We start from the raw sequence: 15,545 nt of genomic DNA, 5'->3' as shown, positions 1-15,545 counted from the left end.
TATCTGAAAATAACTTTGGTATCCTCTTTTTATATTATTGCCTAGCTTACCTTCATTATTTCATCTTTTCTCTCCTTATTGCTTTTATAGTTGCCTTCTGTTGGTTTTTTAAAAAACTTTTGAATCCTCTAGCTTTCCACTAAGTTCTGCTGTATTGCATGCACTTTCTTTTGCTTTTATGCTGTCTTTGACTTCCTACATCTGCTACTGTTGCCTCAACTTCACCTTAGAATACCTGTACCTCTTCTTCTTTGGAAGGTATCTATCTTGCACCTTCCAAATTGCTCCCAGAAACTCCAGACATTGCTGTTCTGCCATCATCCCTGCTAGTGTCCCATTCCAATCAACTTAGGCCAGTTCCTCTCTTATGCTTCCCTAGCTCCCTTTACTCCACTGTTATACTGATACATCTGGTTTTAGCTTTTCCCTCTCAAACTGTTGTTTGAATTCTATTATAGCATGCTTTCTTTAGGATTATGTCAATATGCTAGGCTCAGGACTGGTCACCAATATATTAATGCCTGGGAATTTAAAGCCGCTAACTCCTTCCACCTCTGATATCCCAATGTAGATTGATGCATGTTTGTCCTCCTTCCCCTGACTGAATCCAACAATCACTGGAAGATGGTTAATGTTTTTTAAGAAGCGAAGCAAGGGCAAGCCAGGAAACTACAAGCCAGTAACTCTGACATCAGTGGTGGGAAGTCACTTAAGGGAATTCTGCATGACAAGATTTATCAACAGAGTCTGATTAGGAGGAGTCAACTTGATTTTGCATATATTAAGCCACTCTTGAAGAACTTTTTAAAGTTTTTTTTTGAAGAATTAACTAAAATGGAATATGAGGGTATGCTGTGGATGTTGTCTTTTTGATTTTCTTCTTCTTCTTCAGTTGTTCATCGAAATCCAATGACAATGTCCTCTCTTTAACAGTGAGATCTTTGATGACTATGCAGTCCTATCCTGGGCCCACAAGCTCTATTGCAGGTGGGGCATGTATATGTGGTAGTGGCGGTTGTGCATTTCTCCTGGCTCTCTTCTGCTGTCTTCTGGTTGTTCTTTCCATCTGCAGAATTTTGACTTTAGTAAGGCCTTCAACAACATCCTACACTGTAGGCTGGTCTGGAAGATTAGGTCCCACAGATCCAGGGAGACCTGATTACTTGGACTCAAAATCTATTCAGAGGAAGGTGGTTGTTGAAAATTGTTTCTTGGAATGGAGGCCGGGAGCTAGTGGTATGCACAGGAGTCAGTGTAAGGACCCTTGTTATTTATTATTTATGTAAATAATTTGGATGTAAATGCACAAGGCTTCATCAGTAAGTCTGTGGATGACACGAAATTAGGAGGTGTTGATAGCGAAGGAAGTTATTGTAGATTACATGCAGACCTTGATCAGTTAGGAAGGTGGGCCAAAAGATAAGAGTGACTTGATTCATTTTGGAAATTCCTATTTCCTTGGTGATTAGTTCTATGACTCTATGACTCTTATTTTTCCAATGACATGTATGGTTTACAATTATTCCCTCCCAAACGAATCACTACATCAAAAACAAGAGAGGGCATATAATAGATCAAAGAGATTAGTTAGGGCATGAAGGGATACAGGGAGAAGGCAGGAGATTGGGGCTGACAGGGAAATGGATCCGCCATTATGAAATGGCAGAGCAGACGTGATCAGCCATATGGCCTAATTCTGCTCCTCTACGTTATGGTCTTATAGTCTAAAAACTGGAAATTTTAAATAACAACACCAAATGCTTGCTCTTATAAGTGTAGGGGGTTGAGAGAGATCCAGGGTCAGTCATGATGATATGGCTGAGCAGACTTAAAGGGGCTGAATGGCCTAATTCTGTTCCTATGTCTTATGGTCTTGTAGATAACTAGCAGGCCAGGCAGTATCCATGGAGAGAGAAACAAAGTTCATGTTTTAGGTCAATGTTTTTCATCAGAACTGGAAAAGTGAGAAAATAAACATGTTTTAATTTGCTGAGAGGTTTGGGGGTAGAGAGGAAAGGAATATCTAAAAAAGTATAAAGGTAAATCACTACTAGGTTAGATCCAAGATTTAAGTTCAGCTATGTGCCATTTAGGATTTTATGGTTGTGCAGTAATTGTCCAGTCCAGGTGAAAGATAAAAGCAGGGCACAGTCTACAAGGACTTTGGTGGAAACCTTTAAATTTTTTTCCCAATTTTTTTTTTTTTTTTTACATTAATACAACCACAAAAAAACATCAAAATGGAAATTAATACAGTGCCAAACAAATGTGTCTAATATATGATTTATAACAATAAGGAAAAAGCATCTAAAATAAAATCATATAAAGTTAGCATCCTCCCTGCCCTCCCACTACAAAACTCCAGGCCAACCATTACGATATGTAAAAGAAGAATTAATCGGAGCGTTTGACCCCACAGAGCTGTAAATATATATTACAAAATATAATGCCTACTACCAAAACTATAATGTAATTCCCATCAAAAAAACCCACAAAATTTACAGAAAAAAAGCTGGAAGTAAGGGATTATGGTACAGAAAAAAATAAACTTAATCTAAAGAGGAGTTATGAAAGTATTCAAGAAAAGGTCCCCACACCTAATGAAACTTTATGTCCAAATTGAGAAGTGAATAATGAACCTTTTCAAGGTCTACACAGGACATAATATCACTAAGCCATTGAGCATGAGTGGGCGGGGCAACATCTCTCCACCTGTAAAGAACTAAACGTCTAGCCAAAAAAGAGGCAAAAGATAATGTTTGATGTTTAGTCGGACTCAAATGCATGTCTGCCTCACCCAACCACATAAAACAATTACAGCACAGAAACAGGCCATCTCAGCCCTTCTAGTCCGTGCCGAACGCTTACTCTCACCTCGTCCCACCTACCTGCACTCAGCCCATAACCCTCCATTCCTTTCCTGTCCATATAGCTATCCAATTTTTTTTTTAAATGACAAAATCAAACCTGCCTCGACCACTTCTACTGGAAGCTCATTCCACACAGCTACCACTCTCTGAGTAAAGAAGTTCCCCCTCGTGTTACCCCTAAACTTTTGCCCCTTAACTCTCAACTCATGTCCTCGTGTTTGAATCTCCCCTACTCTCAATGGAAAAAGCCTATCCACGTCAACTCTATCTATCCCCCTCATAATTTTAAATACCTCTATCAAGCCCCCCCTCAACCTTCTACTCTCCAAAGAATAAAGACCTGTTCAACCTGTTCAAATCAAATAAAGACTTGTTCAACCTTTCTCTGTAACTTAGGTGCTGAAACCCAGGTAACATTCTAGTAAATCTCCTCTGTACGCTCTCTAATTTGTTGACAAAAAGAGCAATCAGAGGGTTAGGTTCTAAGTGGCAATTAAAAATATAGGATAAAGATAAAAAGCTTCTCTCCAGAATTTCTCTCGACTAGGACAAGCCCAGTACATATGAATAAGAGAAGCCTCACCCCCTTTACACTTGTCACAAATAGGACTAATGTCAGGATAAAACCGCGATAAATTAGTTTTAGACATATGAGCCGCATGTACAACCTTAAACTATTCATTTCATGGAGACCAGGAAAATTTATAGACAGGGTAACTGGGGCATGATCCGAAATCAATATACTCTGATAATCACGATGATCTTTTACTTTTTATATCAAATCCATCTACTTCCTTATCCCCAATGTTTTGACTTCTTAAGCAATTTAGTCAGCTTTCCAGTTACAAACTTAATTTACACAAAAGTGAACTCTTCCCAATTAATAGAGAAGCACAAGCATTAGTATTTCATGACCTCCCTTTCAAAGTAGTTAATAATCAATTCACTTACCTTGGTATTACAGTAACAAGGAACTTCAAGAACATTTTTCAAGAAAATTTTGCTAATCTTTTAAATTCTACAAAACAGAGTTTGACACAGTGGTCACCCTTGTCCATGTCTCTGGTAGGTTGAATTAATGTTATTAAAGTGTATATCCTTCCTAAATTTTTATACTTATTTCAGTCTTTACCAATTTTTATTTCTAAAGTTTTTTTTGATTCGTTAGATTCCATCATTTCGTCCTATCTATGGAAGGGCAAACATTCTAGACTTAATAAAGCTCACCTTCAAAAATCTAAAAAAAAAGGCGGTATGGCCTTGCCTAACTTCCATTTATATTATTGGGCAGCCAATATTCGTTTGTCTTACTTTTTGGTCCTTCTTTCATAATCAGTCTGACTGCCCAAAATGGGTGGCAATGGAGTTGAACTCTAGTCAGGATCTCTCCATTTCTGCACTTCTTGGATCTGCACTTCCTTGTCACTTGCCTAGACTAATTGTTAATCCTCTTATTAGACATACTCTGAGCATATGGTCTCAGTTCAGAAAATATAATGGCCTTCATGGTCTCTCTCTCTCTAGTCCTATTTAACACAATCATCTTTTCCTACCTTCTGTGCGAGACTCAACGTTTCATGATTGGTATAGAAAGGGCATTGGACGCTTTGAAGATCTTTTCATAGATAATCGTTTTGCAACTTTTCAACAACTGTCTGTAAAGTTTAACCTACCTAATACTCGTTTCTTTAGATACCTTCAAATTAGATGTTTCATTAACCCTTTAACATCAAATTTTCCTGAGATGCTCGAGAAAAACTTTGCGGACCTGTTTTTTTTGTATTAATCCATTGGGTAAAGGCTTAATATCTTCTATTCATGATGTTAGTGACCTTGAGGCGTGCCCCCTTTGATAAAATTAGAACTGCTTGGGAGCATGATTTAAATATTTCTTTATCTGATGCGGTTTGGGACAATTCTGAAGTCAGTTAACTCAACCTCTTTATGTGCTCACCACTGCCTTTTGCAGTTTAAGGAAGCTTTAATTTGACGTGCAGGTGAATAATATGCATGCTCGTTCACAGTTGAATGTTGGATAAGTGATGCCCTTATAGTCACAGTATCAGAGACCTAGAAATTCCTGTTGTCAATGGAAGTTGAACTAACTTCTGAGGGTGCAATTGTCAAGAAGCAAGGTAGGGGAAGCAGTAAATCAAAACTAAAACCAGACATTAGCCTTGAGGTGATCCCATCAAGATGAAAGTGTGCCAACTATGACAGGAAATCAAGTGCTACGAGGTGGAAGCGTACAGAAGTGAAGCTGCTTAATGGGATGAAAGGTGTTGACTCTGGCTGGTGGTTACAAAGAAGAGCACTGGTGTTCATGATCTCAGAAAATCCAGCCCAGTAACTTAGCATTAAGCGTTAATGGCGGAAGGATGCCTCCTCATCTGATCAAGAGGCTAAATAGAATTTTTGTCATATCAACAGTTTGCCTACCGCCTACTTGTTGGTGAAGTTGCATTCCCTTTAATATTCCTGCCTCTCACAGTCAGGATCACCACACATTTCGTCCATCATCTTTTCCTTTTCCATCTGTTGCCGTCAAGCAAGCAGAGAGTAAGTGGACTCTGTTGTATAAGTTTTGCAAGGGCTGATTTTTGTTACTACAGTACATCTCTATGGTTCTGCCATTGCTAATGATGGTTCTGTTGACTATCTTGGCTCTTTTCTGAAGTCCAAAGTAACATAGCCTCTCTCCCAGTCCTGCTAAAATATTAACTCCATTCCTCTGTCCACAGGTATTGTCTGACTCGCTAAGCTTCTCCAATATTTTCTGATTTGCACTGAACTGGACTCAATGCTAACCTTTAAGAAGCTGTGGTTAGGATTGGGATATTGCACCCAGATCTAAGCACTATGCATTAGGAAGGGTGCAAGGGTTCCTACACAGGAGACCAAGAAGAACCTTGTGAGACTTGTTTCAGCATAGAAGGATCTCAGCTACATTGTGTGACTAAAAGAAAAATGAAAGTTCAGAGGAGATTTATCTCGAGGTGCCAAAGATCATGACAGGGATTCAAATATTGTAAAACTATACCATTGATAGATAGTTCATGGACTAGGGAGATAAAATTACAATAAAAGATAAAATGAAAATGCAAGGAGGACCTTTTCAGTATGGTTAGAATGTGGAATGCATTGCTTATGAGTGGTGGAAAATGAATCATTCAGAACTTGGGCAGACTCTTGAAGAAAATAAGTTAGCTTAATGTGAACTTGATGGGCCTCCTGAAATCTTTCTGTACTCTTAAGTTTCTATGATTCCATGAAACAGTGTTCCAAAGTACAACTTAAAACATTTCATGCCAACAAAGTTTCAAAGTAGCTTCCCAGCACAAGTATTTCACAAAAGTAGTTATAAAAACCTATAAGAATTCAATACTCGTTGTCTTAATTCCCCTTTACATTATCAGCCCTCTGAAAGTTGCATTAATTTCACTGACGTTCCCATGACTGAGGGGAAATCCATGGACTCACAGTTCAATTCCTCTGAAGACCATAACCTTGTCGAGGGTCTGGAGGCTTGCATGCCTTCATGACCTGGAGAGATATGTTGGCTGGAGTCGGGGCTTTATGCCTTGGCTGTTGGTCAGGTCACCCATGCCAAACAGGTCAAAGGGTAGAGGCCAGACTAAGTCCACCAGTCCTCCAGGTACTGGGGTTCAGCTCAGCGCTAACAACACTGACTGGCAAAACAAAATTGTTACGGAAGCACCAGTGAATACTCCTTCTACGTCTGAGTTTGATGGTTTCCCTGAGTCTCCACCTGGGACTTGCATGACTGACAGTTGTGAAAACCAAGTGGAAGCTACCGATATGATGAAGAAAGCCTACGACACCACCAGTGATGGAGGACCTGCACCTTCACTACCCTAATGTGCAGTAAGTACAGTTACATTGAAAAATGCATGATAATTTTCTCATTGACAGTGAAATTGACATGTCAGCTCTCCCAAGTACAATTGCAGTCTTGAGACTAAAATGTTGGAGTTAAATGTGGAAGTCAGTGAGCTAGAGCCAGCTTCTCTGTCGACATTACTATCCCATGCTTACTAATATTCAGTCATTTGTCTCCCCTGTAGCCAATTATTCTATATCTACTGCAGCAGCATGCCTTTCACCCATCAGGTTTGCACTAACCATCAAACACCCATTCACACTGATCCTACTTTATTCTCCCCAGGTTCCTCATCACCCTTTGTCCTCTCCCTCCATCCAATCTAAGAATCTACTCATCATCAGCACACCAGGGACAATCCATACGGTCACAGGAAAATATGTAAAGTCCACATATTAGCTTGGGATTGAACCTGGATCACTGGAGGAGTGAGGGTGCAGCTCTGTTAGTTGTGTCACTGTACCACCCACCAGTGTGCCAAAACCTCCACTTCCATCTTACAAATGAAGCTACCTCATTATCCCGATTAAACTTATAAGCATAACATTTAATATAATTACCTTTTTATAAATTAAGCTGAACAATGCTATTCTCATCTGCATTCCCAAATGCTGGAGGCCAAACACCGCAGGATGTAGAAAGAGGGTCCTCACAACGAATAGTAGGCTAAGTCCTAAGGCTAGGTAATATGCTATTTCATGCTCATAGGTGTTCTTCTTGTTATACGATGCTATTATGCGTCCAAGACAAAGAGGCTGCACAGCTTTAGTGAATTCCTGTTGAAATCAATTGGAAAATTTTACTAATCGCATTCATCTTTATTGTTATCCAACAGAGGAGGCATGCAATCCAACCATCTCGTTTAATAGATTTATAAAAATGCAGGGATAAGAAATAGATAAGAATAAACAGCAGAGTCACTACAAGGTACAACTTACCTGTAGGTGTAACCTGCAAACACAAGAAAGTCTGGAATGGAGAGGAAAGATGGTTGACAATGGCAGAGTGGGAGAGTGAAGTTGGGGAGGTAAAAGTAATAACAATAATTTATTAATGAAGCACCTTTCACACAAATAACATAATTCAAAGTGTTTTAAATGGGATAAAGTGCAAACATGAAATAAAAGACAAAATTATGTTAGTTAAAAGCTGTGGTGAACTACATATACCTGTCTGGACACGCCCCCCGCTGACTGCTCCTGTGGCCCTTCCCACTGACCTTGGCTCCTCCCACAGACCCCGGTATAAAGGCAATTGAGGCCTGAGCCCGGCCCTCAGTCTCCAGGATGTAATATGGTAGTCAACTACTGCTTGTTCTTTTTTCCAGTCAATAAAAGCCGATATCTCGCCTCACATCTCAGAGAGTTATTAATGGTGCATCAAAAGCAAGGGTAAATAAATAGGTTTTGAGCTGGTGTTTAAGAGTATCAACTGAGACTGCATCTCTTAGAGTTTTAGGTATTGAGTTCCATAGTTCAGGAACATCGCTCAGGAAAACTGACCTGCCAATTGTTTTTTGAGCAAGATTGTTTTAACTTAAGGGACCAGCAGAAGAAGTGCTGAGAGCTAGAGCAGGATTATAAAATGAAAGCGATTCCATAATGAACTCTGATCCCAGACCATTGAGAGCTTTAAAAACAAGTAAGAACGATTTAAAATCAGTTTAGATACAGGAAGCCAATGCAGAGTTGTTAGGACAGGAGTAATATTTTCTCTCAACCTGCTTTTGGTTAAAAGTTTACCGGCAGCATTTTGATTGAGTTGAAGTTTGTCAATAGATTTCTTTTGAAGGCCAGTAAAAAATGTATTACAGTCATCTAGTTAATTTGATATAAAGGAAAAAATTAGTTTTTCAGCATCATTACATGACAGAAATGTATGTACCTTTGCAATATTTCTTAAGTGTAGAAATTCTACTCTGATCACATTCTTTATGTGGGATTTAAATTCAAATCTGAATCAAGGATAACATCCTGGCTTGTTACTTCTGATTTTACAAGGGGAGCGTGGTGAACTACATATACCTGTCTGGACTGCTCCTGTGGCTCCTCCCACAGACCCCTGTATAAAGGCGATTGAGGCCTGAGCCCGGCCTCATTCTCCAGGATGTAGTGTTGTTCATTCTTCCAGTCAATAAAAGCCGATATCTCGCTTCTTAAGTCTCAGAGTGAGTTATTGATGGTGCATCAGGGAGTCACGATCCTAAGTTTATCAAGCAGCTTATCTCTTTTGGCTTTGGGACTAACTAAAAGTATTTCAGTTTTATCTTAATTTAGTTTTTGGAAACTATTGCTCATGCATTTGTTTATTGCAGCCATACCAGAAATCAGAGAAGATAGGGTATTATCATCGTCAGGCTCAACCAAGATATACAGTTGTGTTTCACTTGTGTAACTGCAGAACTCAATTTTATGCGTCTGATGATATTTCCTAACGGGAGCATGTATAAGGAGAAGAGTAGCAAACCAAGACAGCTTCCCAGATTAACACCAAGAGATACATTGTATCTCTTAGAACCATGGTTTCCAAGACAGACAGAAAATATTTCTCTCTAGGATACATGAGCAAAAACTACTAAGGGCACTACCAGAGAGGTCAACCCAGTTCTCAAGGTGATTTAGGAAAATGTTGTAGTCAATGCGTCGAAGGCAAAAACTTAGATCTGTGAAGAATTAACGATAAAGATAGACAAAATTGCAAAGGATGAAAACAGGACTGAAGGTGTTACAGATTATTTGAATGTGTGCAGTGTACAGAATAAGGTGGATGTGCTTGCAGCACAGTTGTAGATTGGCAGGTATGATGTTGCAGGGATCACTGAATCATGGCTGAAAGAAGATGTTAGGTGGGTGCTCAATGTCCAATGATACACATTGTGTCTAGAGGACAGGCCGGAAGGCAGAGGGGGCAACGTTGCTCTGATGGTAAAAAATGAAATCAAATCTAGAAAGAGGTGACATAGGGCCAGAAGGTATCGAATCATTATGGATAGAGCTAAAGAACTGCGAGGGTAAAAGAAACTCTGATGGGAGTTGTATACAGACCCCCAGACAGTAGTAAGGATGTGGACCACAAATCACAATGGGAGATAGAAAATGCATGCCATAAGAGCAATGTTACAATAGTCATGGAAGACCTCAATGTGTAGATAGATTGGGAAAATTGTGTTGGTGCTAGTTTACAGGAGAGGGAATTTCTAGATTGCCTACGAGATGGATTTTTAGAGCAGCTTGTGGTTATGCCCACTAGGGGATCAGCTATTCTCGATTGGGTGTTGTGCAATGAACCAGAATTGATTAGAACGCTTAAGGTTAAAGAACCTTTAGGGGATTGTGATCATAATGTGATCGAATTCACCCTGACACTTGAGAAGGAGAAACTAAAGACAGATGTATCGGTATTACGGTGGAGTAAAGGGAATTACAGAGGCATGAGAGAGGAGTTGACCGGAATTGATTGGAAAAGACCATTGGCAGGGATGATGACAAAGCAGTAATGACTGGAATTTCTGGAAGCAATTCAGAAGGCATAGGATGTACATATCCCAAAGAGGAAGAAATATTCTAAAGGAAAGATGACACAACCGTGGCCAACAAGAGAAGTCAAAGCCAACATAAAATTCAAAGAGAGGGCATATAATTGATCAAAAATTAGTGAGAAGTTAGAGGATTGGGAAGATTTTAAAAACCAGCAGACAGCAACCAAAGTCATTAAAAAGATAAAGATGGAATACGAAAGTAAACTAGCCAATAATGCATGGAATGGGCTGCTGGCAATGGTGGTGGAGGTGGATACGATAGGCTCTTTTAAGAGACTCCTAGACAGGTACGTGGAGCTTAGAAAAACAGAGGGCTATGGATAACCTTAGGTAGTTTCTAAGGTTGGGACATGTTTGGCACAGCTTTGTGTGCTGAAGGGCCTGTATTGTGCTGTAGGCTTTCTATGTTTCTATAATATTAAAGAGGATACCAAAATTTTCTTCATATACATATCAAGTAAAAGAAAGGTGAGGGTGGATATTGGACCACTGGAAAATGATGTGCTGGGACAATGAAATGGCAGACAAACTGACTAAGTATTTTGCGTCAGTGTTCACTGCAGAAGACGTTAGTAATATGGTGGAATTTCCAGGAGTCAGTGGTCATGAAGTGTGTGAAGTTACCATTAGTAGGGAGAAGGTTCTTGGGGAAACTAAAAGATTTGAAGACAGATAAGTCACCTGGACCAGATGGTGTACACCCCAGGGTTCTGAAAGAGGTTGCTGAAGAGACCATGTAGGCATTAGTAATGATCTTTCAAGAATCACTAGATCCTGGAATGGTTCCAGAAGACTGGAAAATTGCAAATATCACTCCACTCTTCAAGAAGGGAGGGAGGCAGAAGAAAGGAAACTATAGGCCAGTTAGACTGACAGTGGTTAGGAAGATGTTGGAGTTGATTATTAAGGATGGGGTCTCAGGAAACTTGGAGGCTCATGATAAAATAGGCAGTAATTAGCATGGTTTCCTCACGGGAAAATCTTACCTGACGAATCTGTTGGAATTTGAAGAAATAACATGCAGGGAAGAGAAAGGAGAATGGTTGATTTTGTGCATTTGGATTTTCAGAAGACCTTTGACAAAGTGCCACATATGAGTTTTCTTAACAAACTATGAGCCCATGGTATTACAGGAAAGGTTATGGCATGGGTAAAGCAATGGCTTATTGGCAGGAGGCAAAGTGTGGGAAAAGAGGGAGCCTTTTCTGGCTGGCTGCTGGTGACTGGTGGTGCTCCACAGAGGTCTGTGTGGGACTGATTCCTTTTACATTGATGTCAATGATTTGGATGATGGAAATGATGCAAAGTTTGCAGACAATATGAAGATAGGTGGTGGGGCAGGTAGTTTTGAGGAAGTAGAGAGACTACAGAAGGACTTGGACAGATTAGGAGAATGGGTAAAGAAATAGCAGATGGAATATAGTGTTGGGAATTATGCAGTCATGCACTTTAGTAAAAGAAATGAAAGGGTAGACTGTTTTCTAAATGGAGAGAAAATACAAAAATTCTAAGATGTAAATAGACTTGGGAGTCCTTGTGCAGGATTCCTAAAGGTTAAATTGCAGGTTGAGTCAGTGGTGAGGAAGTCAAATGAAAGGTCAGCATTCATTTCAAGAAGACTAGAATATAAAAGCAAGGATGTAGTGTTGAGACTTTATAAAGCACTGGTGACACCTCATTCAGAGTATTGTGAGCAGTTTTGGGCCATTTATCTTAGAAAGGATGTATTGAAACTGGAGAAGGTTCAAAGGGTGTTCCCGAAAATGATTCCAGGATTGAATGACTTGTCATATAAAGAGTGTTTGATGGCTCTGGGCCTGTATTTACTAGAATTCTGAAGAATGGGGGGCGGGGGAGGTGACCTCATTGAAACCTATTGAATGGTGAAAGGCCTTGATAGAGTGGATGTAGAGAGGATGTTTCCTATGATGGGAGAGTCTAAGACCAGAGGACACAGCCTCAGAATAGAGGGGCATCCTTTTAGAATGGAAATGAGGAGGAATTTCTTTAGTCAGAGAGTGGTGAATCTGTGCAATTCTTTGCCACAGGCAGCTATGGACACCATGTCACCACGTATATTGAAGGCAGAGGTTGATAGATCGCTAACTGGTCAGGGCATGAAGGGACATGGGGAAAAGGAAGGGCATGGGACTGAGAGGAAAATTGGAATGGTGGAGCATTCCCAATAGGCTAAATGGCTTAATTCTGTTCCTAAATCTTATGGTCTTATGATCTAATTGGAACTGAGACCCTATTTGCATTAGTGCTGAGCCTAAGTTCTCTGATAATTTTGATAAGGGTGGTCTCTGTGCTGTGGTTTGCTGTAAAATCTGATTGAAACTTTTCTTGAATATTGTTCTCATTTAGAAAGTTGTTGAGGTGGTCAAAAATGACTCTCTTAAGAACCTTGCCTGGGAAGGGAAAATTTGATATAGCCTGTAGTTAGTTCGTATCTCACTATCAAGATTTGGCTTTTTAAGTAGGGATTTGTCAGCCACAGAAAGCTTTTGGAGAAATTCCAGTTTCAAGGGATGTTTTAATAATTTTTCTAACAGAATTGAAAACGTTATTAAAAGTCTTCTTAAAAATGTAGTAGGGACAGGGTCAGGACAACAAGTAGATGGTTTACTCTTTGTTACAACGTTATAGAATTCTGAATCGGAAATACTTAATAAATTTTGACATGGTTGCCATCATTTTATGAGGCTAGCTATAGAGGTTATCAGTATCTGTAGCTATAGTCTCCCTGATGGAAGTAATTTTGTTGTTAAAAAATATTGTAAATTCTTCATATTTTATGGCAGATGCTTGATGGTGGGCATTTTATGTTGGAGCAGGGTTCAACAGTCAGTTTACAGTTGGGAATGGTATTCTTGAATCACTGCCATTCTTTATAGTAATCTTGGAAAAATAAGGTCTTCTTGCAGAGTGAACAGTAGCATTAAAGGAGGCAAGTTTATCATTGAAAATATTACGAGGGACTTCTAGCCCAATTTTTCACCTCCTTCCTCAATTCCCCACTCTGACCTTTTACTTCTTCTCACCTGCCTATCACTTCCCCTTGGGTGCCCTCCTCCTTCCCTTTTTCCTGTGGCCCACTCTCCTTTCCTATCACATTCCTTCTTTTCCAACCCTCGACGTTTCCCACCCACCTGGCTTCACCTCTCACCTTCCCACCAGACTCCTTCCCTTCCCCCACCTTTTTATTCTGACATCTTCCCCCTTCCTTCTCAGTCCTAAAGAAGTGCCTTGGCCTGAAACATCAACTGTTTATTCATTTCCATTTCCTGACCTGCTGAGTTCCACCAGCCTTTTGTGTGTGTTGTATTAAAATGGCACTGGTTGCATCTTCTTTGTTGGAGAAGGTAGGCTCCAGTATCTACACTAAGATGCTTGGAAAGTTAGAATTGGAAGGCCAATTCTTTTCAATCTTGCTTCCTCATGGTCTTCTGCCTCCTTCTGTGGACTCGGCCCAGTAGAACTCATGAGCATCCTCACCTTCATGGAAACAGGCACGTGAGCTAAATTTATCCTCTGCTCTGCATGCACGCCCCACATACTCAGTGACTCTCCATTGAGAATCCACACATATTAAACCAGTATCTGAGTGGTTTTCTATGTAGCTGATCAAATTTCATCACCTCAGTCTTTCTGCTTAACCGCAGACCCTTGGAAAGTAGGGGTTTTTGGTGACTGATCCGAAAAATGCTGCAAAGCTTAAGGTGAGGGGTGAGGAGAATTTAGAGGGGCCTTTGCTTAAATTGACTACTGTGTATAAAAATCAGATGTGACTGAGGATGAATAGGAAATGGAGTGCGGGAAGAAGGATATGTACAAACATATCATCATCTTCACTGTGCTGCCTCAGCTACTATTTGATTATCGGCTGCTCCAGGAATAACCAGCATCCTGTCAGTGGGGCAGTGATCTACCTGATCTGTCCAAGGTGTTTTGCGGCCATTGGCACCACCTGTTTGCCACCTCTTCCTGCAAGAACGAGGCACGGGCTTTAGTGGGTGTCTTCCAGTCAGCAGGTGGCTACTTGAAGGTTTGATGGAACTTGACCTTGTATTTGGGTTGAGACAGGCACAAATAAAGAAATGAGCTCTCAGGTTGGGTCATGTCTGACCAGGCAGGGTCATGTCTGACCAGGTTGGGTCATGTCTGACCAGGCAGGGTCAGTACTTTAGCACAGATCTCCTTGACTGAATATTTGGGTGGAGTGCATGCAAGGTGTATGAGCTGTATGATTGGGAAAGGATTATCTGGATAAATGCGTTTATGTTGATTGTTGGGTAGAGTATGATATATATATATATATCTCAAACTAATTAGGCCGAGACTTATTGATTTCAAATTGGTCGTGGATGGATTGAGTTGCTTCTTCCCTGAGCTGATCACTCCTTCCAAATCATCTGGTTGATCTGTTTGCAATAGAAAGGTAGCTTGCAGTGAGCACAGTCTGTCTGTAATGAGGCTTGTGGGAAAGGGATGATGGGGCATTTAAGTTTGAGTCCTGATTAATAAAGATTGCAGATAATTGAGATACACAGGAGTGTGTGTGTCTAGTGGTCCCATTGGTCAGAAGTGTTTCTAATGCTATATCCAATGATCTTGAACATGTGTGTAAGGCCACTAAGCTTCTTGTGGCACTATGGCCAAATCATTGGGGTTTGAATACTTGTGGTCACTTCAGTGACCAGTTGACACAGCATTTATGGAGCTTCCTAGCACTTTGGGTCAAGGTCCTCTCTCCTTCTTTCCTCCATGTTGATCAGGTCCTCTAAAGCTGGACAGAAAACTGGAAAAATCTTCTTGTGCTCATGTTCCTCTACCAAGCTGCCACTGTGTGTAGTTTGACTCCCATCACCTCTTCCAGTCAAAGTGCACTTCCTTTTCAAAGGCTCCAGCTGTCTTTAATCATTGCTGGTTAGTTTAAATTGCTGTCTGTAATCGGGCTTATAGGGTTAAATCCAGTAATTCTACGTTATCTGGAACCATGACAGAAATGCTACAGTACAAAATTAGTGTCTCTCCTGAATCTCGTCAAACACAAAGTAATCACATATCACATTCACAGAACACACATCCCCAAAATTGCTAACTTAGACCGCATTAAATGTTACAGCTTCTATTATGGCACCAATCAAACCTTTTCTTTTGTCACCACACTCATTATCTATAGACAATCTGTGATTTCCTCAGAAAAATTCAGGTAAATTGGCCAACTACTTTT

At 40.2% G+C, this 15,545-nt stretch overlaps 1 protein-coding gene across 1 annotated transcript in view; it reads right to left on the bottom strand.

The window, feature by feature from the left end:
- Positions 1–15,545, bottom strand: part of cftr (CF transmembrane conductance regulator) — a 150,171-nt gene that overhangs the window by 96,467 nt on the left and 38,159 nt on the right. Inside the window, exon 4 of the mRNA XM_073059522.1 lies at positions 7,332–7,547. Coding sequence (XP_072915623.1) covers positions 7,332–7,547 — 216 coding nt within the window. The remainder of the gene's footprint in view (positions 1–7,331; positions 7,548–15,545) is intronic.

Source organism: Hemitrygon akajei, chromosome 10, assembly GCF_048418815.1.
Source record: "Hemitrygon akajei chromosome 10, sHemAka1.3, whole genome shotgun sequence".
NCBI classification, from domain to species: domain Eukaryota; kingdom Metazoa; phylum Chordata; class Chondrichthyes; order Myliobatiformes; family Dasyatidae; genus Hemitrygon; species Hemitrygon akajei.
The sequence above is the reverse complement of the archived record's forward strand: the minus strand, read 5'-3'. Positions and strand labels throughout refer to the sequence as shown.